General features: G+C 46.5%; 1 protein-coding gene across 1 annotated transcript in view; it reads left to right on the top strand.

Annotated features, from left to right (window-relative positions):
- The first annotated feature begins 934 nt into the window (after positions 1-934).
- Positions 935-23,776, top strand: part of LOC141148231 (uncharacterized) — a 56,753-nt gene continuing 33,911 nt past the window's right edge. Inside the window, exon 1 of the mRNA XM_073635479.1 lies at positions 935-2,567. Coding sequence (XP_073491580.1) covers positions 1,075-2,567 — 1,493 coding nt within the window. The 5' untranslated portion in view covers positions 935-1,074. The remainder of the gene's footprint in view (positions 2,568-23,776) is intronic.

Raw genomic sequence — 23,776 nt, 5'->3', positions numbered from 1 at the left:
AACAAGAGCAGAAGATTTATTAGATGGAAAGATGAAAAAATGACTGAAGTAAAGTGAACCTAACCTATTTTTTTATGTTATGTCCATTCATGCTAAATAACGTGCCAGTGTAACACTTCCAGGTATTTATTACCTCTCACAGAGATAACAGTGCTTCGGGCGCCATCTTTGTTCAGGCACCCAGTCTGATCACTGTGGTAGAGGAGACTGAGAAAATGCTTCCTCCTGCCTGCAGTAGATTGAAGAAGTTAGCCTAGGCAAAGTCACTGTCTAAATGTCAAGGTCTGATTTTTAATGATAAAATCTGGAGCTTTTCTGAACAATGTTACTGTATATTGTGACATTTCAAAAATGTATTCATGTAGACTTATAAAGTTACTAACAGGTCCACCTAAATTTTTTGCAAGTTTTTGAAATGGGTGTAAACATGAGTGTGAGCATACCTCCCAACTTTTTGAGATGGGAATGAGGGACACCTATCAGCAAAAGAATGTAGGCATAGGACACACCCCTTTGCCACACCCCTTAAAGGAGAATTGTACCAAAAAAAAAGGTTTTGGTTGAACCCACAAGTGCTCTTTTACCACTACTATTCCTTTATATTGGCTTTTGGAATTTACAAATGCAGCAATTTAGAATTCAGATGAAAGGTTTAGCGCTGGAAAACACTTTTTGTCAGATAAAAAGTGCATTTTATATACAACTATATAGATCAGACCAAAATGAGGGACAAATGAGGAGGAATGAGGGACAGAGGGACATTGTTCCAAATCAGGGACAGTCCCTCCAAATCAGGTACAGTTGGGAGCTATAGTGTGAGATTTCCTCAGACACTCAGGAACCCGGAGTCTCATAGGTTTGCGTGACGCAAAAATGAAAGTGAAAGCAATTGTTTCTGTTTCAGGAAGCTAGAGAGACATTTACACACCCTCCACTGTGTAGAGACATCTTCTCTGTGTGCGGACAAAGATAATAACCAGAGACACTACTGACCGACCAACCTTCATATCTTTACATATACAGACAGGTGGATGATCAGCTGTGCGGGCCAGAGAAGACCAGAGACCCCAGAAAATGGCAACACTGGAGGTAGAGGGGGCAACATTGGAGGAGAAGGGGGTAGTATTGGAGAAAGAAAAGGCAGAATTGAAGGAAGAGGGGGCAGCATTTAAGGAAGAGACAGACAGATTGGAGAAAGAGAAGGCAGAAGGGAAGGAAGAGGGGGCAGCATTTAAGGAAGAGACAGACAGATTGGAGAAAGAGAAGGCAGAAGTGAAGGAAGAGGGGGCAGCATTTAAGGAAGAGACAGACAGATTGGAGAAAGAGAAGGCAGAAGTGAAGGAGGAGGGGGCAGCATTTAAGGAAGAGACAGACAGATTGGAGAAAGAGAAGGCAGAAGTGAAGGAAGAATGGGCAGCATTTAAGGAAGAGACAGACAGATTGGAGAAAGAGAAGGCAGAAGTGAAGGAAGAGGGGGCAGCATTTAAGGAAGAGACAGACAGATTGGAGAAAGAGAAGGCAGAAGGGAAGGAAGAGGGGGCAGCATTTAAGGAAGAGACAGACAGATTGGAGAAAAAGAAGGCAGAAGTGAAGGAAGAGGGGGCAGCATTTAAGGAAGAGACAGACAGATTGGAGAAAGAGAAGGCAGAAGTGAAGGAAGAGGGGGCAGCATTTAAGGAAGAGACAGACAGATTGGAGAAAGAGAAGGCAGAAGTGAAGGAAGAATGGGCAGCATTTAAGGAAGAGACAGACAGATTGGAGAAAGAGAAGGCAGAAGTGAAGGAAGAGGGGGCAGCATTTAAGGAAGATACAGACAGATTGGAGAAAGAGAAGGCAGAAGTGAAGGAAGAGGGGGCAGCATTTAAGGAAGAGACAGACAGATTGGAGAAAGAGAAGGCAGAAGTGAAGGAAGAGGGGGCAGCATTTAAGGAAGAGACAGACAGATTAGAGAAAGAGAAGGCAGAAGTGAAGGAAGAAGGGGCAGCATTTAAGGAAGAGACAGACAGATTGGAGAAAGAGAAGGCAGAAGTGAAGCAAGAGGGGGCAGCATTTAAGGAAGAGACAGACAGATTGGAGAAAGAGAAGGCAGAAGTGAAGGAAGAGGTGGCAGCATTTAAGGAAGAGACAGACAGATTGGAGAAAGAGAAGGCAGAAGGGAAGGAAGAGGGGGCAGCATTTAAGGAAGAGACAGACAGATTGGAGAAAGAGAAGGCAGCAATAAAGGAAAAGGAGGCAACATTGAAGGAAGAGACAGACAGATTGGAGAAAGAGAAGGCAGCAATAAAGGAAAAGGAGGCAACATTGAAGGAAGAGACAGACAGATTGGAGAAAGAGAAGACAGCAATAAAGGAAAAGGAGGCAGCATTGAAGGAAAAGAAGGCAGCTTTGAAGGAAAACGAGACATTGAAGAAAGAGAAGGCAGAATTGAAGGAAGTGGGGGCATCACTGAAGCAAAAGGCAGAAACATGGAAGGAAGAGGAGGAAGAACTGAAAAACGATGCAGCAGCTCCGAAGATGGCATCATTGAAGAAAGAGTCAGCAAAACCGAAGGAAGAAAATTCATCACTGTAAGATAATTTAAGATATTTCCAATTTCTGTTGATATTTTGGAACATAAAAGCCTAGCCATCATGTCTATACATTGTACAATACAAGTTGTGTATCCTCCATGTGTGCAATGTATGAGGCTCCAAGTAAGGTGGGCCCAGTGTGCCCTCACACACAACACACATTGCACAACTAATGTTATTGTTCCATTCCCCCTTCTGTGTTTCCACTGCAGTTGCACTTGTCACAAGCAGCTGTAACAGAAACACTGTTTCTTTATGCCGGGGAGGGTGCTAAAAAGCGGCACATCTATGATTGCCTGTAATTAGTTTACCTGTTCTCTTTCTCCCTGAACTCTTCACAATACTTAGGGTACTGCAGTTTCAACTCTTTTCCCCCATTTCCTATCACCTGTCTACCATGTTTCCCCGAAAATAAGACCTACTGTGATTTTCAGGGAGGGCTGCAATATAAGCCCTACCCCAAAAAAAAGTGTTGTAAAATCCTAAAATGCACTTTAATGCAGTGTTACCGTTTATACTGTGAACCGTGTACAGTTTGTTGCTGTGATGTATGTGTGATTAATACCTTCTGTGTGGTGCCGCTTGGTGCTCAGCTTATCCACTGCTGCTCTCTTCCTCCTCTTGTCCCAGCTGTCAGCAGGGGATCTCGACCCCCCTCTGCAGTGCTCAGAGCGGGGAAGGAAGCTCCGGCGGGCCATGCAACCGCCGAGCAGCGCTCAGCTGGTCCCCACTGCTCTCCTCTTTGCCTCTTCTGCCAGCGGGGATGTCGGGCCCCCCTCCCACTGCAATGCTCGGAGCGTGCCCTGGACTGCACCAGAAAATTAAGGTCAGTGCGGGAAGATAGGATCAGTGGATGACGTTGCTGTAACAGGGTGTTTATCACAGATATATTAAAGAGAAATTCACGGTTTGCATTGTGTAATATGGTGCATTTTGGTATTTTTTACATCCACTTTTACTCAGTTCCACTGGCCTGACAGGCAGGGAGGGAGATGGTGAGAGAAGGCAGAACATGTTAAAGCCCTACCCTGAGAATAAGCCCTACTGGCTACTAGGTTTTTTATTGCCAAAATTAATATAAGACCCAGGCTTTTTTTCGGGGAAACATGGTAGTGGGCAGGGCTATAATTGGCTTCAATTTAGCCCTGCTTACTAGACCAGGTTATATGAAACAGGGAGAAGAGTTGAAACTGCAGTATCCTAAGTATTGTGAAGAGTTCAGGGAGAAAGAGAGCAGAGGTAAGGCGTGGAGAGGAGGGCTTCTTGTACAGAGGATTAATTACTAATGACTCCAGAACTCTGCATCACTCACTACTAGGGATGAGCTTTCTGTTCGAACATGAGTTTGACTCGAACATTGGCTGTTCGCCTGTTCGTCGAAAACGGAACATTATGGGCCGTTCGCGCCAAATTTGAGCGGCGCATAACAGCCCATAATGCACTGTGGGAGCGCAGTGCATTGCTGTATGATGATTGGCCAGAGAATGCACCATGACCTGCATGCTTTGGCCAATCACAGCGCCCTCAGCTAAGAGAGCCATAATTGGCCAAATTCAGGGTGCCTTTCGCCAATCATGACTCAGGGGGACTAAGTCCACGCCCCAAACTATTTAAGGCTGCCTGCACGGTGGCCTCGTGTAGTGTGTTGTTGGCATGGATGGAGAGAGAGCCTCATTTATATTGAGCAGGCAGGCAGGTAATTCAGTTAGCTGCAGTGTATTTAATATATATATACAGATTGTCTCGTATATATAAATATCCACCGTTCCTGGTGTACTGTTTCTTATATACTTCAGGCAGGCAGGTGATTCAGTAAGCTGCAATGTATTTAATATATATATATATATATATATATATATATATATATATATATATATATATATATATATATATATATATATATATATATATATATATATATATATATATATATATATATATATATATATATATATATATATATATACACACACACACACAGATGGTCTTGTGTATATATGTGCATACAGTTTAGCTATATCTCACTGCAGGCCGTTCCTGGCGTACTGTTTCTAATATGCTTCTGTCAGGCAAGTTATTCAGTTAGCTGCAGTGTATTTAATATATATATATATATATAGCTATGTCTGACTGCAGGTTGTTCCTGGTGTACTGTTTAAAATATACTTTAGGCGATGTACACAGTATACAGTGCTGTGCACCCATAGTGCAGTTGCTCAGACTTTTCTGGTGGTCAATACAGTACACCCATTGTTGTTATTACACTTCTGTTGGTGTACATAGTACCGTGCACCCCTAGTGCAGTTGCTACTACTTTTCTGGTGGTGTGCACAATACATACAGTGCACCCGTAGTTGTTATTACACTTCTGTTGGTGTACACAGTACGTGCATCCCTAGTGTAGTTGCTATTACTTTCCCGGTGGTGTACACAATACATACAGTGCACCCATAGTTGTTAATAAACTTCTGTTGGTGTACACAGTTCCGTGCACCCCTAGTGCAGTTGCTACTACTTTCCTGGTGGTGTACACAATACATACAGTGCTCCCATAGTTGTTATTAAACTTCTGTTGGTGTACACAGTACTGTTCACCCCTAGTGCAGTTGCTACTACTTTCCTGGGGGTGTCACTCCTTCCCTAGCCCCACCATCATGCACAGAGGAGTCCCCCGAACTATTTGACCACCGGTACATGCAGCAGGAGGATGCGCAGTGCTTTGAAGGCTCCGATGATGGTACCCAGGTTGAGGAAGGGAGTAACGAAAGCCTAGAGAGAGGGTGTGCCAAAGTAGGTTAAGGAACTGGCAGTCATGTTCCCCAGCTGCAACATACTGCCAAGTTTGCTCCAGTGACGAGGAGGGAGGGGATGATGAGGTCACTGAATCAACTTGGGTGCCTGATAGAAGAGAGGAGGAGGCACATCTCCAATGAGGTAGGATGCCCTCCAGGGGGCAGATTAAGGGCAGCCACTCTATTGCATCACACCGCAGAGCTAAGCAGGTGCAGGGCGCTACTGACTCCTCACATATTTTGAAAAGTTCTTTGGTGTGGACCTTTTTTGACACGCGTGCAGCAGATCGCACCGTTACTGTTTGCAACATATGTCTGAAGCATATCAAGCGTGGCCAAAACAGCAGCCGCTTGGACACCATCTGCTTGACCAGACATATGATGACCTCCCATGCAGTCCATTGGCAACAGCACTTAAAAGACCCACATCAAAGAACAAGGTGGACCTCCCCTTGCTCCTCATCATCTGGGTTCTCCAACCCCACTATACCTCCAGTCTTCTCAGAAACCTGCACTGATAGGTGTCCCAAGTACTGGCAGCCAATCTGCTATCAGTACACCTCCAATTGATTTTAGCAGACAGATTTCCCTACCCCAGTTGCTAAACTGTTGAAAGAAATTTGATCCCAGCCATCCACATGCCCAGCATCTGAATGCTAGCTTGGCCAAATTGCTAGCACTGCAACTGCTGCCTTTTCAGCTGGTAGACTCTGCCCCCTTTAGTGAATTTGTGGAATGTGCGGTACCTCAATGGCAGGTTACCAAACGCCATTTCTTTTCACGGAAGGCCATTCCGGCTATCTACCAGTATGTGGAAGGCAATGTCTTGGCCTCGTTGGACAGGGCGGTCAGCAGTAAGGTGCAAATTACTGCTGACTCATGGTCCAGCAGGCATGGACAGGGATGTTACCTTTCTTTCACGGCGCACTGAGTAACTCTGCTGGCAGCTGGGAAAGATGCAGGACAGCGTTCAGTATTGTTGGAGCTTGTTCTGCCACCATGCCTCCAAAATGCTAGTGGTGATTCTGCCACAGCTCTCTCCTCCACCCTCTCCTATTCTTCTTCCTCTATGGCCTCTTCCTCTGCAGATTTCTCCTCTGAACCAGCGGTGCTCCGTAGGCATTCAAGGGGCTATGCAAGCACTCAGGCAAAAAGATGCCATGTGGTGCTTGAGTTGGTCTGCTTAGGGGACAGGAGCCACACTGGGGCAGAGATTCTGTCAGCTCTGCAGGGGCAGGCTCATAGGTGGTTGACGTCACACCAGCTTCAGCCAGGAATGGTGGTTTGCGACAATGGCACCAACCTCCTCTCCGCCCTCCGACAGGGACACTTCACCCATGTTCTCTGTTTGGCTGACGTCCTGAATTTGGTGGTGCAGCTGTTCTTGAGCAGGTAACCGGGCTTACAGGATCTCCTGAGGCAGGCCAGGAAAGTCTGTGGTCATTTCCGTCAGTCGTATAATGCCAGTGCTCGGCTGGTTGACATTCAAAGATAATGGAACCTGCCCAAGAACCGCCTCATTTGTGACATGCCCACCAGGTGGAACTCAATGTTGGCAATGCTGCAGCGGCTGCACACGCAGCAGAGGGCCATCAATGAGTACCTGTTTGAGTATGGCACCAGGACAGGGTAAGGGGAGCTTGGCTTTGTTTTGCCACGCCAGTGGCTACTGATTAAGGATGCATGCCCTGTTCTGTCACCATTTGAGGAGGCCACGAGGATGGTGACAGTGCATGCATCAGTGATACTGTCCCTCTTGTCTTCCTGTTGGAGCACACACTTTGTGGAATAATGGACAGGGCACTTGAGGCAAAACAGCGGGAGGAAGAGGAGGACTTCCTTACCTCTCAAGGCCCCCTTTATCCAGATACTAGTATTCCTGCAGGCCCGCCGATCACACATGAAGTAGAAGAGGAGGAGGATTGTGTCAGCATGGAGGTGGAGGATAACACTCAGCATCAGCAGCAGTCTTCAAGGGTTCGTTTCCAGTCCCCAGAAACCCATGGAGTTGTATGTGGCTGGGAGGAGGTGGTTGAGGATCATGAGGATCATGTGATGCTTAGTGACCCAGAGGACTCAGAATCGAATACCTCTGCAAACCTACGCTGCATGGCCTCCCTGATCCTGCAAAGCCTGCGAAAAGACCCTAGGATTTGTGGTATCAAGCAGAGCGATCATTACTGGCCAGTAACCCTTCTTGACCCACGTTACAAGGGTAAGGTTGCAGAACTTATCTAGCCTTCGCAAACACTGTAGCTCCTGACTTTAAATAAGTACTTACCTGTCCTGGGTGCCCGCGATGTCGGCTGCCCGAGGCCGACCCGTCCCTCGGCTCTCGGGTCCCGGCACGGCCATCCTAGATAAGGGAAACAGGCAGTGGAGCCTTGCGACTTCACTGCCAGTTTCCTACTGCGCACACGCGAGCGGCGCTCTGTGAATGGCCCCGTGGTGTTCTGGGAACACACACAGTTCCCAGAAGACAACGGGGGCGCTCACCGAGGAGCAGAACACACCACGGAAAAGGAAGAGGCAGATTAGGAAGACTGCCTAGCAACAAGGGTTTAGGTAAGTTTAAAAAAAAATTTTTTCAAATGTTTTTTTTTTTATTCTTTTTAGGATTTTTGGTGATTTTTTTTTTTTTTCAGGGTGGCCCTCCACTTTAAGAACAAACCTACAGTCCGTATCTTGTTTGTAACCCGGGGACCGCCTGTATACTGCTGTTCAGAGTATATAGGGCCTGGGGGCCCCACGCCTTTTTTTTTTAATTTGGGTGTGGGGTTCCCCTTAATATTCATACCAGACCCAAAGGACCTGGTAATGGACTGGGGGGGGGGGCAAAATTACATTACAGCGGCAAGCAGTTTTGAATGACTTTTATTCCTTTAGAAATGTCATTTTGTGCAGGGACTGTTCTAAACACGCGAAAAATTCACCCCTTTACAGGCATACTATAGTCACCCCCCAGGCACGATATTTAAAGGAATATTTCATTTTTATTGTTTCACTTTAAGCATTATTAAAATCACTGCTCCCGAAAAAACTATCGTTTTTAAAACTTTTTTTTGCATTGATCAATGTCCCCTGGGGGGAGGGACCCGGGTCCCCAAACACTTTTTATGACAATAACTTGCATATTAGCCTTCAAAATTAGCACTTTTGATTTTTCACGTTCGAGTCCCATAGACTTTAACAGGGTTTGTGTGTTTACACAAATTTTTGGTCTGTTTGCATGTTCGGGTGGTGTTCGGCTCATCACTACTCACTACTGACCCCAGAATTCTGCCTCACTCATTACTGACCCCAGAACTCGGCATCACTAACTAAAAAAAAATTAAATACATACAAATAATGGATACATGATTCACAAAAGAAATTAAATGATTAAATGCAATAATTCATTTCTATTATTGCCTTTAATCATTTAATTTTATTTGTACACAGAATTGGGCAGATGCCATTTATGCACACATCTCACCACATGGCACTGTGTCATGGCCGTCTCCATGGCTGCTGATCCCCATGGTTCCTATTTTGAGGGTTTCCCGCCTCAACCCCGGGTGAGACCACCGTCAAATCCCATATCTTGAGCTAGCCATAGTATATGGGCTGCTCTGTAAGTAGAGTAGAAAGTGTTCGCTCTTGTGTTTTCTTCTCTATAGAGAACAGTGTATTTCTATAGATAGCTTATTCATTTATCTACTTAATCTTTCAGTTCAATTCATGCATCATACTCCTGATGATTGGCAATAGGCCATGAAACGCATTGAGTATCCATCCAGTGGTGCCAAGTTTAGCTTGCCCAAATAATCATATTAAATTACAATATTCATTGTGTGTATATATCACGTGAATCATGTATCCATTATTGTATTTGATTATTTTTTACTATCTATATTGTTTGTCACAAATCATGTCCATTAATTAATTATATGTCATTAAATATATTATTATTATTATTATTATTATTATTATATTTATTATGTTGATTTTTTTATGAATATATTTTATACCCTTAGGGGATTGCGACATCCAATTTATTTATAGTGATTTCATATATTATTATATGCATCAACATGCCTCATGTAAAGTCCCATTCCTATCCTTTACTCTTTCCACAAATATTTAGGGATGGAGGCATGCTGTTGTTGCCCTTAGGTTGAGACAGGTCACACATGCTTTTAGTTTTGGGCAATACTTTAGAATTAAACAAAATAGCTCAAGAGTGGAGGATTTTCAAACTGAGGCAGGTGATCTACACCATAGGTTCAGAGAAAGAGGCTACTCGCACGGTTGCATTCGGAGAGCCAAGAAAAAAGCGACTGATTAAAACCGACAAACTCTTTGAACCCCTAAAAAAAATCTATCAAACAAAATCGGGATTCAAATGCTCCAACTAGAATTATCAGTCGCTATGGCTCTCAGTGGGATCAGGTCAAAGAAATACTTAGCCAACATTGGCATGTACTCACAAGGTCTCTGATATTGGGGGGCATTGTGGGCCCAAACCCACTTTTGGTAGCCCGGGCTAGGAATCTCTGCGACACCTTAGTTCATTCTGAGTTTCGCAGGACCCCCAAAGCCAACTGGCTCACTGACTTCCACCACTACAAGGTATGTATCCATGTGGTAGATGCTTTATGTGCACATTTGTAGACAGGACCAACCGATTAACCAGCTCCGATGAAGACAAATGGTATAGAATACGCCAAATCATCAATTGTTCAACCACTCACATAATATACATGATTACTTGCCCCTGTGGCAAAGCATACATTGGTAAAACCAAAAGGCCACTTTAGGTTTGAATCGGTGAACATATCCAAAGCATTAAAAAGAATAACGATGAACACCCACTTGCTGTTCACTTCTTACAATGCCAGGGTGGTAACCCAAGCGGAATGAGAATGAAGGTCATCTGTGGCCTAAACCTTCACCTCAGGAGGGGGGACTTTGATAGGATTCTAATCCAGAAAGCAAAAAATTGGATATTTAGATTGGGAATCTTACATCCAAGAGGGCTCAATACCGAATGTAACTTGGCAGTCTTCCTGGAACCCTGAATAATGTAAAAATGAAATCCATCTTTCTTACCCATCTATGTGTGTGAAGTGTACGTTCAGAAATAGTTGGAATTAGATATCTTCCTCCGTTAAGCTATTCCAATTGAAAGGCAGTTGTTTACTATGACTTGTCCCTAGTACTATCTGACATTATGTGTACATAAAATTGACCCCTCCAGTTATTGTTTCTCTTGCATAATTAGATATTCCATCCCATAAAAGAGACCTTCCTATTACTCCTATTTTTCCTACAAAATATTCGGGTGGACTTTATACTCAGGGTTCCCTTATATCGATCTATCCTCTCCTAGAAAGATATTTGTTGTTTTTATTTTTGAAAAAATATGCTGTTTAATGTAGCACTCAGAGTTCCCCTTTACCTATTTTTTTTTTTGACGGTAGGACTCGGGATATCTAGGGTCTTTTCCTGGTTTAGGTATAACTATTATTTGTGCTTCTTGCATTGATGGAGGGAGTGATTTATATTTAAATATTTGTTGGTATAATTTTTGCAAATTCGGGACTAGTATATCAGGGAATGCAGTGTAAAATTCTAGTGGCAGGCCGTCCAGTCCGGGGGCCTTAGATTTAGCTAGTTGGGACAGTGCTTCAGATATGTCCTCCTGGCCAATGGGGGCGTCTAGTAGCTTAACCTGTTCTAATGTGAGTTTAGGGAACTGAATTCTGTGTAAGTAGTTTTTAATTTCGTGTGTGGATTGTGTTGTCTGAGTTTTGTATAAATTCCTATAGAAGTTTAGGAAAATGTCTGCTACCTGTTGTGGGTCGGTCACCTCGTCTCCCTGTGGGGTAGCTAGGGTCACCACTACTGGAGGTTTTTCATTTAAATGGGCTAAATATGCCAGTAATTTACCTGCTTGCTCCCCGTGTTCGAAGATTCTTTGTTTTTTGAAAAAAACCTGTTGTTTGGTCTTCTCTATGTGCATTTGGGTTACTGCTCTGGATTGCATTTGTAGTTTATGGAGATTATCAGTACTGGGTTCTTGTGCGTATACCTGTTCCAATTCCTGTAGTTTGTCAGTGGTCACCTGTAATAGCAGTTTGGTGGAATTTTTAAATCTGTTTATTCTTAGTGAAAGTAGTCTACTAGCTTGATTTTTAAAGGTGTCCCAGACTGCAGTGTCTGAATCTGTAAATCTTAAGTTGTTTAGGATATATTGTAATTCTTGCCCTATGCTCTCGAGATCAGGCAGGACCGACAGCCAGAATGGATTCAGCCTCCAATTAGAAGTGGGCATTGCCTTTAATAGAGATGTTGTTATCCAACAGGGTGGATGGTCCGATAGTGCTCGTGGAGCCATACCCGACCCTGTTATTTTAGGCAGTAATGCATTTGAGACCAGTATAAAATCAATCCTGGACATTGTGTCACAGCCTGCCGAGTGACATGTGTATGCTTTTTTAGTCGGGTTTTGCCATCTCCATACGTCTGTTAGCGCAAATTCTGTGAATAGTCTGCATAGTCTGGTTTGGTGAGGCACAGTCCTGGATGTATCTCCCAGGCCTGGTCTGTCCAAATTTGGAATCATGGTTTGGTTAAAGTCGCCCATCCATATAACAGGGACTGATGGGTGTTGTGCCATGAATGCCAGTCCCTTGAGTACTACCTCGATCGAAAAAGGGGGGGGGATATAACACGCCAGAATCAATAAAGAGTTGCCTCCTATGGTGGCATGCAGGAAGATATATCTTCCTAATCTATCTGACTCTAGAGTAATTAGTTCAAAGGGCACTCTTTTGGCGACCAGTATCGATACCCCCCTTGATTGATTGGTATGCGTGCTGTGGTATAACCATCCTATCCACGGTTTTTTTAAGGCTACCTGCATCTGGCCTGTGATATGTGTTTCTATTAAAGCTATGATATCTGCTTTCTGTGATTTTAGAAATGTTAAAGCTGCGGTTCGTTTTACCTTATTCCGCATACCGCGTACGTTCCACGTCAAAAACTTTACACCGGCCATATTGGTTTCTGATTATAATAGTGTGGCTGCCATCTAGTGAGATTCCAAGACAGTGGTGCCTCCTTAGTCTGCCCTTTCCACAGTGCCAGTCTGCTAATACCTATCTTAACGTTGAATGCATATTGTCTGTCTAGCCGTATCAAAGTCACATCAATACTTATATTCCCAAAGTAAAACACAAAACTTATCCTTTTAACTGTTCCCATCCCTCCCAGCTGCACATCTCCCCAACCTGATGTGAGCATATTTACCCAAACTGTCAGCATATAACATATCATCCAGCGGATAGATGTGTTGTCCTTTTATGCTGAAACAACTTTGTTAAGGGGGCGACTGTTTTCCTGTCGCTCGTGGAGCAGTTATAGTCAGGACTACCACACATTTCAGTCAGTGAGCTCCCTTTGCACTTTTCCTTCTTGCAACTGGTCAAATTATGACCCATATTCCAGGATGTTGTAGTACAGTTCATCCCTGTCATTTAGGAGTCTTGCAGAGCATATCACTGTAGACTGTCCCCACTCTTCTCAGAATGTAAGGGCGCAACCGGTAACCCGCGCAACTTTATTGTATGATCCCGCTTGTTCCATGTCAGAATTATACAGGAGTTAGCTCTCTTATCCTTATCCACTGCTCTTGTGTACAAGCTGTGTATGTCCCCATTCTTTATATCCCTAAACTGGATTCTGGTTCCCTTCTAAAAAATCTCTGTGACATTTGTATTGTAGGATTTTGTGCAAAGTCAGAAAGTACTCACTGTGGTTGTATGAACTTAGACAGATTAAGCAGGTCTGTCTCTACGATCCAGCCATGCTGTCGCTGCCGCCGGGTCGTCAAAGAACTGTACTCTTCCGTCTTCCTCCACCCGCAGCTGGGCAGGGAATAACATCGCATACTTGAGATGGAGGGTCCTCAATCGGCGCTTCACCTCTTGATATTGTGCTCTCTTCCTTTGCACCTCGCTGGAAAAATCCGGAAATACTGCTATCTGGCTGTTCCCGATCTGTATGTTTCCTCTCTCCCGGGTGAGTTTAAGGATTTTGTCTCGGTCCCGAAAATTTAGAAATTTGGCGATGAATGTGCGGGGAGGCGCTCCAGGTGGTGGTGGCCGCGCAGGTATGCGGTGCGCCCTCTCCACCGCGAACATTACTGAAAAGGCTTCCCGGCCATACGTTTTGAGCAGGAGCGTTTCTAGATAGGTTGCCGGGTCCGCTCCTTCCTCTTTCTCCGGCAGCCCTATGAAGCGGAGGTTACAGCGTCTAAGGTGGTTCTCCATGTCATCTTGATGGGCATGAAGTTGCTGTATTTGTCTCTGCATCTCCTCTGTAGTATGTCTCATGGGGTGCAGGGCATCTTCCGCGTTGCTGATTCTGGTTTCTGCCTCCGTGACCCTGTCTTTCAGTTTTGAGAAGTCCTGTCTCATCAGGGATATATCGATTTTTACTTCGTCTATCTTCGCAGTCAGAGTACCTTGCAAGGCGGCTATAGCGTCCAGCACTTTGGCGGTGTCTGACGTCTGAGGAGCGGGGCCCGTACACGTGTCTGCGCTGCCCTCCTGCTGCATGTCTTTCTCCAGGCGGCGAAATTGAGCGAGCTTGTCTGTCATCCCAGTGTTCCGCTTTGGCGGTGACATAGTCCTCTGCGGTCCCAGGACAGAAGGGGAACCCTTGTGATGAATTACTTTGGTGTATCGTTCCTCAGGACCTCTATCAGGAGTTTGTGTGCTGGAAGTTTGCTCTTTCTGTATCTCACTCCCTCACCTGTCAGGCCTCTCCTCAGGTGCTGTGTCCCTAGAGGAGATCCGGAGGCCCATGCACGCAGAAATTAGTCCTTTGGGGGGCCCGGCAAGTCAGGAGGATCTGCAGGGCTGTTGCTGGGTGCAGCAAGATGGCCGCCGTTCCGAGGACCAGGCCGGAGCCCCGGGCCGTCCCAGGAGCTGTCTCAGGGTGCAGAGGTTCAGCGCTGGGGGCCACAGGCAGTCCGGGGACCGAGGCAGGCAAAGATCCGTCTCTGGGGAGCCTTGTATGTCCGGGGGATAAGCAGGAGCCGCCGCCGGGTGGAGCAAGATGGCCGCCGTTCCGAGGACCAGGCCGGAGCCCCGGGCCGTCCCAGGAGCTGTTTCAGGGTGCAGAGGTTCAGCGCTGGGGGCCACAGGCAGTCCGGGGGCCGAGGCAGGCAAAGATCCGTCTCTGGGGAGCCTTGTATATCCGGGGGATGAGCAGGAGCCGCCGCCGGGTGGAGCAAGATGGCCGCCGCTCCAAGCACTAGGCCGAAGCCGGGGACTTTCCTACAGGCAGGGCCCGGGGCGGGACGATCCGGTCTCCGCGGCCTCGAGCAGCGCTCCAGACGGCCAGGCAGCACCCAGGGCCACACAGATGATGGGACAAGCCTATTGAAGTGTCTTGTCCTGACAGGATTGTTAGGATTGGAGCAGGATGTCAGTTATAGGATTTTGGGCAAACGGAGCTCTCTTTTCAAGCGTCCTACTCCATAGCTCCTCAGGCCACGCCCCCCCCCCTTTTACCTATTTGTTGTAATGAATGCTGGATGGATGAGTGCACACTGAGGACCTTGTGCAACTGCTAATTATCTTATTTAAGTGCACACTGAGGACCCCTATTGTTGAAAACCAAAACGGTGCAACTTTTAATTATGCTACTAAAATGCACTCTGAGGACCCCTACTGTTGATAACAGTACAACTACTAATCATCCTATTTAAGAAACCTCAGCTGAACCCCTCCTTGCTCTTAAAAAGTTTGTGTTCACGAGTAAAACATGTCAGCACAGCGTCATTACTAGGGATGAGCCGAACATCCCCCCATAATCCATACCAGACCCATATCCGAGCTTGAAACCTGGCAGGCCACAGGAAAAGAGGGGGGACGAGAGAGCGCCCCCCCCCCCGGACAGTTCCAGGCCACATGCCCTCAACATGGGGAGGGTGCTTGGGGTCCCCCCCAAAGCACCTTGTCCCCATGTTGATGGGGACAAGGGCCTCTTCCCCACAACCCTTGCCCGGTGGTTGTGGGGGTCTGCGGGCGGGGGGCTTATCGGAATCTGGAAGCCCCTTTAACACCCCCCCCATGTGAATGGGTATCGGGTACATTGTACTCCTTCTCATTCACCAAAAAGGTGTCAAAATAGTAAAAATTACAGGAGACAGTTTTTGACAATTCTTTTATTAAAAAACTAAATACAAATTGTCCCATGATGTCCAACCATCGTCAATCACGTCGTCCTCACCTTGTAGGTCCCCAGTAGTGCTGACCTGTTCCTGCTGTCCTCTCTCTTGCTCCCATGCCTCCAGGAAGGGCTTCATCTGTGTGTTATGGCGGGATCCTTTCAGCACCTAAGCCCCGGGCCAAGGTCACCCCCCCCCAGACTATGGGGCACCCCTCAGGGCCACGACAGCCTCCACAGCACTATATCTCCATCTTTCACCGACTGCCCTTGCTGGCGTGACCTATGAAGTGGCCTGCCCCCTGCCAGCCTTTTACTGGTGATTGGCTGAGGTCCTCATAAATATTTCAAACAGCCTCTCCTAACCTCCACCCTCCAGCTCTAAAAGTTTCTACAACCTTGTAGATCAGGGGGAGGCACCAGAGGAGCTTTCAGGATGAGTCATCCAGCCTAACTCACTGAACCCTGACCCTGATTTACAGCTCAGGCTTAGCCCTAAACTAAACTGAATTTTCCTACACTAACAATCTACGCTACCAACTAGCACACACTAGAGGGTGCTAAATGACTGTTATCAGTTACATTGTTTCCAGCATTCCCATTTTATATAGATAAAGAGAAGGGGTATTCCTGAGTCCAGTCCTGGTTTTGTTCTAATATAGTACATTAAGTGTTGTCACCCTAAGACAGAAAGTGTGTTATTGGCAGGATCACCAGGTGACAAAAAAGGGAAAACAAGAAAACAAATGCAGCCATCACATCTAAGCATTGGTGAGCTGCAATATAAAACATTTTTATTTCTGGGTTTAGATATAGTTTAACCACTTGACTTCCAGAAGGTTTACTCCCCTTCATGACCAGACTATTTTTTGCGATACGACACTGCATTACTTTAACTGACAATTGTGCGGTCGTATGACTCTGTACCCAAATTGAATTTATGTAATTTTCTTCACACAAATAGAGATTTTTTTTATTTTTTTTGCGCAATAAACAAAAAAAAAAGGCTGACAATTTAAAAAAAAAAAAAAAAAGTTTTTTTACTTTCTGCTATAAAACACATCAAATAAATAAAAAATAAAAAATACATTTTTTTCATAAATTTAGGCCAATATGTATTTCGCTACATATTTTTTATAAAAAAACCCAAATAAGTGTATATTGATCAGTTTGCACAAACGTTATAGCGTCTAAAAGCTATGAGATATTTTAATTTATTTTTTATTTATTTTACTAGTGGCCATCAGCAACTTATAGTGGGACTGTAATATTGTTTCGGACATTCTGACACTAAGGCCTGGCTTAAATTGATGCTACTTTGAAATCGTGCTACTTCACTTGAAGTAGCATGATTTCAAAGTAGCAGGTCAGCATGATTTCAGGTGCTACTTTAAAGACATCTGTGCAGCTTCATGCACAGATATCTATTAAAGTCACACCTGAAATCTGCAAAAGTAGTGCAGGAACTACTTTTGCAAACCGTTGCAGCGCCGCAAAGTCGAGGTTGCACCGATTTAGAACGGTGTTGTTGCCGACAATAAGCTGCGACTTGTCATGCAATTTGACCTGTCAAGTCGCATGACGAATTGCTCCAATGTGAACGAGGGCTAACTGACACTTTTGATACTTTTTTGGGACCAATTACACTAATACAGTGATCAGTGCTAAAAATATGCACTGTCACTGTACTAATGAGACTGGCTGGGAAGGGGTTAACATCAGGGGCAATCAAAGGGTTAAATTTTTTTTAAATAACAAACATGTTATACTTACCTCCTCTGTGCAGTTGGTTTTGCACAGAGCAGCCCCGATCCTCCTCTTCTCGGGGCCCTCTTTGCTGCTCCTAGTCCCTCCCTCCTTTGAATGCCACTCAACCAGCAGCTTGCTACAGGGGGCACCTGAGCTGAGACAGAGCTCCGTGTATCCATTCAGACACGGAGCCCCGACCTGGCCCCTCTCTCCCCTGATTGGCTGACTGACTTTGATTAACAGCCGTGGGAGCCAACAGCGCCGCTGCTCTGTCTCAATCAGGAGGAGTTAGAGTGAGAAGGGACTCAGGTATGTAATTGGGGGGGGGGCTGCTACACACAGAAGGTTTTTTATCTTAATGTAGAGAATGCACTAAGATAAAAAACCTTCTGCCTTTACAACTCCTACAACTACAGTGTGGGAGGTGCTTTTAATAGAGGAAGAGATGGATCCATGTCCTTGCTTTGCAGAGACACAGGATCCATGCCTTCTTTCCTGTCAGAACGGCAATCTGCCTTGTTTACATATCGCATATCGCAGTTCTGTCTCTCTGAGCGCCAGTCGGCTTCCACTGTGTATAATGACAGCAGAAGTGGGACGGCGCTCATGCATACTGTATATACATGATCCGGTGCACAGGGGCCACCCAGGGCCATCTTGAATATTGACTGGACCCTGGGCAAAGATTTTCTTGGGTCCCCCTCTATGCAATTTCGCTCTCCATCTTCTGTAATGCTGCATACACACGGTCGGACTTTCTGGCATACTTGGTCTGGCACACTTTCTGACGGACTCTGTCCGCCAGGTGCGCCGGACTTTAAAACGGACGGACTTGCCCACACACGACCAGACTTTCCGGCTAAGTCCGCCCGTCTTTCCGACGGACTTTCGCCGGAGTTACGGAGGACTTTCAGAATGAACGGACTTGCCCACACATGGACAAGTCCGTTCATTTTGAACGTGATTCAGGTGCGACGGGACTAGAAAAGGAAGTCAATCTTGCTGCTTTTATTGCTTATCGCTTTTTTATAGGCCCTTAGGTCTGGTATGGATTATAAAGGGAAAGCCCTACACCGAAAAAACGGCGTGGGGTCCCCCCTAAAATCCATACCAGACCCGATCCGAGCACGCAGCCCGGCCGGTCAGGAAAGGGGGTGGGGACGAGCGAGCGCCCCCCCCCTCCTGAACCGTACCAGGCCGCATGCCCTCAACATGGGGGGAGGGTGCTTTGGGGGAGGGGGCGCCCTGCGCCCCCCCTTTCCCCAAAGCACCTTGTCCCCATGTTGATGAGGACAAGGGCCTCTTCCCGACAACCCTGGCCGTTGGTTGTCGAGGTCTGCAGGCGGGGGGCTTATCGGAATCCAGGAGCCCCCTGTAAGAGGGCCCCCAGATCCCGGCTCCCCCACCCTATGTGAATGAGTATGGGGTACATGGAGAAGAGAAGAGAAGACCAGAAGCCCAGAAATCCGGACCTCTGCTGGCAAGAGAGCTACCGGAAGACAGCGGAGGAGCCAGCCGAAGAACTGGAACACCGGGAGAAGAGGCCGGAGAGAGCGGAGAAGAACCAACTGTACGCCGGGAGAAGATGAACCGGAGGGACCCCCGAAGCCAGAAGAAGACCCCCGAAGCCAGAAGAAGACCCCTGAAGCCGGAGGAAGACCCCCGAAGCCGGAGGAAGACCCCCCCCCCGGAGCTGTTTAATAAATTATTTTAAAAACCTGTGTAGTGTGTTTTATTATTGACACTTTTTCCCTAGGTGAATGGGTAGGGGTACCGTGTACACCATACTCATTCACATAGGGTGGGGGGGCTGGGATCTGGGGGCCCTCTTACAGGGGGCTCCCGGATTCCGATAAGCCCCCCGCCCGCAGACCCCGACAACCAACGGCCAGGGTTGTCGGGAAGAGGCCCTTGTCCTCATCAACATGGGGACAAGGTGCTTTGGGGTGGGGGGGCCGCAGGGCACCCCTCCCCCAAAGCACCCACCCCCCATGTTGAGGGCATGCGGCCTGGTATGGTTCAGGAGGGGGGGGCACTGGCTCGTCCCCACCCCCTTTCCTGACCGGCCGGGCTGCGTGCTCGGATCAGGGTCTGGTATGGATTTTAGGGGGGACCCCACGCCGTTTTTTCGGCATAGGGGTTTCCCTTTATAATTCATACCAGACCTAAGGGCCTGGTATGCACCGTGCTCGCCGCTATAGGAAAATGTGTTTTTCCTATTGCAGCGAGCGCGAAATGCAATTGGACCAGCATACACACGAGCGGGCTTTCCGTCGGACCAGCACACAGACGAGCGGACTTTCCGCCAGAGACTGAGTCCGACGGAAAGATTTAAAACTTGTTTCAAATCTAGGTCTGGCGGGCTTTTGGGAAAAAGTCCGCCGGAAAAGTCCGCCAGAGCCTACACACGGGCGGATTGTCCGGCAGACTCTGGTCCGCCGGACCAAGTATGCCGGAAAGTCCGATCGTGTGTACGCGGCACAATGCCACGTACACGCGGTCGGACTTTTCGTCTACAAAAGTCCGACGGATGCCGACGGACAAAATATGGCTGACAATCCGATCGTGTGTGGGCTTCCCCGGACTTTCAGCGGACTTTTCCAGCCACAAATCTCACGGACTTTAAATTTGAAACATGCTTCAAATCTTTACGTCGTAACTATGCCGGACCCAGAAATCCGCTCGTCTGTATGCTAGTCCGACGGACAAAAACCCACGCTAGGGCAGCTATTGACTACTGGCTATCAACTTCCTTATTTTAGTCCGGTGTACGTCATCATGTATGAATCCGTCGGACTTTTGTGTGATCGTATGTAGGCAAGTCCGTTCGTTAGAAAGTCTGACAAAACTCCGCCAAAAGTCCGCCAAAAGTCCGTCGGACGGGCTGTCGGACTTTTGTAGACGAAAAGTCCGACCGTGTGTACACGGCATAAGACATACAATAAAGAGCAGCTAGACTCAAAATCAGTTTACTGAATCATATCAGGCAGCAATTGCGATTGGTTGCCAGAGGTACAGTGTATCATTACAGCTTACTGACTGGCTGCTAGGATAAAGCAGATCATGTCCTCACTGCTGGCACACCATGGACTGGGGAGGTGAGGGGACCCATCAATAGACAGAAAACTCCTAGGGATCCTAGGACTCCTGGGATCAGTGGCAATGCTGGGGGAGGGGGGGGTGATCAGTGGCAATGCTGGGGGGTTGATGGGATCAGTGCCAGTGGTGAGAGGATGGGATTAGTTAGGAGGCAGTACATCTGAATCATATAGAGCAAAGCTGGAAGTCTTTGGCAAGTATGTAGTGGGGGATTCTACACTGACCACCAATGTAAGGGGGAATTTGCACTGATCACCATGTAACGGGGGATTAGGCCACCCACCAATATAAAGAGGAATTTCTACACTGAAACAAATGTATTAGGAGCATTTACACCAACCAACAGTGTAAGGGGGAATGTACAATGATCTGCATGTAAGGTGACACTTCTACACTGACCACCAGTGGCGGCTGGTGTTTTTTTGTAGGGGGGGGCGGCAAACAATCCACCCGCTGCCACCCCATTTCCCCCCCTGTCAGTCAGGTCACGGACGACATCCCCCCTGGTCAGGCTTTTCTCCAGATTGCTTGTTTGCTGGCTCAGTTCCCCTGCGTACGTCTTCTCCCTCCTCTCTTCCGTGTGCCATGTGTCTCTTGACGGCAAATCCGATCGGATCTCCTTTCATCCAATTGGGTGACGGGTCTCATGACCCGCTTCCTGATTGGCCACGAGGAGATTCAGTGTTACAATAGTGAATATTCATTCACTAATGTCACACAAGTGGGTGGGCTTGGGGTGTATACCCTTTTTTTAAGCCAATTAGAGCCTTAGGCTCTAATCACGTGCTTCAAAAAAACACCCCCTCTCATTGGAATCCATGCATCTGGGGTAGATCAGGGGTCCGGAAGCATGGATAGGGGCGGCACCCGTGCACCCCTAATGGACGGGCCACCACTGCTGATAACCATTGTTAGGGGGGATTTACACTGACCAGCAATGTAAAGGGGGATTTACACTGACCACCAGTGCAAGGGCAATTCTGCACTTACCACCATTGTAAAGGGTAATGTACACTGATTACCAATGTAATGAAGAATTTACACTGACAACCAATGTAATAGGGGATTTTACATCAACCACCCATAAAGGGAAATTTCTACACTGGCCACCAATGTAATAGGGGATTTTATACCCACAACCAATAAAGAGGGATTACTATACTGGCCACCAATGTAAGGGGAGGTTTACACTTACCACCAATTTAAAGGAGGCTTCTACATGGACCACAAATGTAAGGGAGGAGTCAAAACTGACCACAAATGTAAGTTTGGATTTTTTTTACTGATTACCAATATAAAGAAGAGTGTCTACACTGGCCACCAATGTAATGTGGATTTACACTGACCACTAGGGATGAGCCGAACACCCCCCGGACCGAAAGTTCCCGCAAACATTCGGACACCGTTAAGGTCTATGGGACCCGAACGTGAAAAATCAAAAGTGCAAATTTTAAAAGCTAATATGCAAGTTATTGTCCTAAAAAGTGTTTGGGGACCCGGGTCCTGCCCCAGGGGACATGTATCAATGCAAAAAAAAGTTTCAAAAATGTCTGTTTTTTCGGGAGCAGTGATTTTAATGATGTTTAAAGTGGAAAAAAAGTGAAATATTCCTTTAAATATCATACCTGGGGGTGTCTATAGTATGCCTGTAAAGTGGTGCGTTTTTCCCGTGCTTAGAACAGTCCCTGCACAAAATGACATTTGTAAAGGTAAAAAAGTCTTTTAAAACTGCTTACAGCTTTAATGTAATGTCGGGTCCCGGCAATAAGGATGAAAATCCGTGAGACCCCTCCCCCCATTCCATTACCAGGCCCTTTGGGTCTTGTATGGATAATAAGGAGAACCCCGCACCAAAATTAAAAAAAGGAAATGCGTGGGGCCCCCAGGCCCTATATACCCTGAACAGCAGTATACAGGCGGTGCAAACAAGACAGGGACTGTAGGTTTGTTGTTAAGTAGAATCTGTTTGTAATTTTGAACGGGTACATTTTTAAAGTGTAGCTCCAGCCAAAAAATCTATTTTTAAGTTTTTTGGAAAACATAGGGAAGGGTTATCACCCCTGTAACATTTGTTTTGCTGTCTGTGCACCTCTTCAGAAGATTACACCTCACTTTCTGTCCCAATGACAAATGTTTTTGAAAATTTGGGGTTTTTAGTAAAACAAGGATTGGTGATAAAGCATCAGTGGAGAGGAGACACGTTTTTCCCACATTAACTCTTACAGGAGAGAATTTCCCTTCCTAGGGGTAGATTTCATCTCACTTCCTGTTGTCTCCTTCCGTTTGCAAGTAGAAGTCGTTTGTAAGTTGGATGTTTGAAAGTAGGGCCTGCCCTATATACTCTGCAGAAATTGGGGCCTTGGGTGTTGGTGTTGCCACAACACTGTAAGCCCTCACAGTTACTCTTGGTGGGCACAGGAACGGGCCGTGCTGTGAAATATTAGATCAAGAATTGTAATTACATGCCATTGTTGAATAGTGATAGAAAAATTGGGCCTTTGGTAGTGGTGGTGCTGGTGCCACAACACTGTAAGTCCTCACAGTTACTCTTGGTGGGCGCTGTAATGGGCCCTGCTGTGAAATATTATATCAAGAATTGTAATTACATGCACCTGTTGAACAGGAGCAGAAAAATTGGGCCTTTGGTGGTGGTGGTGTTGCCACAACACTGTAAGCCCTCACAGTTACTCTTGGTGGGCGCAGGAATGGGCCCTGCTGTGAAATATTAGATCAAGAATTGTAATTACATGTCCCTGTTGAACAGGGGCAAAAAAATTGGGCCTTAGGCACTGGTGCCACAACACTGCAACCCCTCACAGATACTCTAGTTGGAGCGCAGGAATGAGCCCTGCTGCAAAGTATTGCATCAAAAATTGTAATTACACGGCCCTGTTAAACAGGAGCACAAAAATTGCTACAACACTGCAACCCCTCACAGATACTCTAGTTGGAGCGCAGGAATGAGCCCTGCTGCAAAGCATTGCATCAAAAATTGTAATTACACGCCCCTGTTAAACAGGGGCTGAAAAATTGGGCCTTCGGCACTGGTGCTGGTGCCACAACACTGCAACCCCTCACATATACTATAGTTGGAGCGCAGGAATGAGCCCTGCTGCAAAGTATTGCATCAAAAATTGTAATTACATGCCCCTGTTAAACAGGGGCAGAAAAATTGAGCCTTGTCCACTGGTGGCAGTGCCCAGAACCAAAAATGTTCTTACAAGCTATCAGCATGAAAATTGAGGAGGAAGAGGATTGTGACTTAGCATAACAGGATAGTCACTCAGCATCAGCATAGGCATTGTATGAAAGTCAGCCGATCGATCGATTCGGTGGACAGGCGCA

This window comes from Aquarana catesbeiana, linkage group LG06 (genome assembly GCF_042186555.1).
Source record: "Aquarana catesbeiana isolate 2022-GZ linkage group LG06, ASM4218655v1, whole genome shotgun sequence".
NCBI lineage: Eukaryota > Metazoa > Chordata > Amphibia > Anura > Ranidae > Aquarana > Aquarana catesbeiana.
The sequence above is the reverse complement of the archived record's forward strand: the minus strand, read 5'-3'. Positions and strand labels throughout refer to the sequence as shown.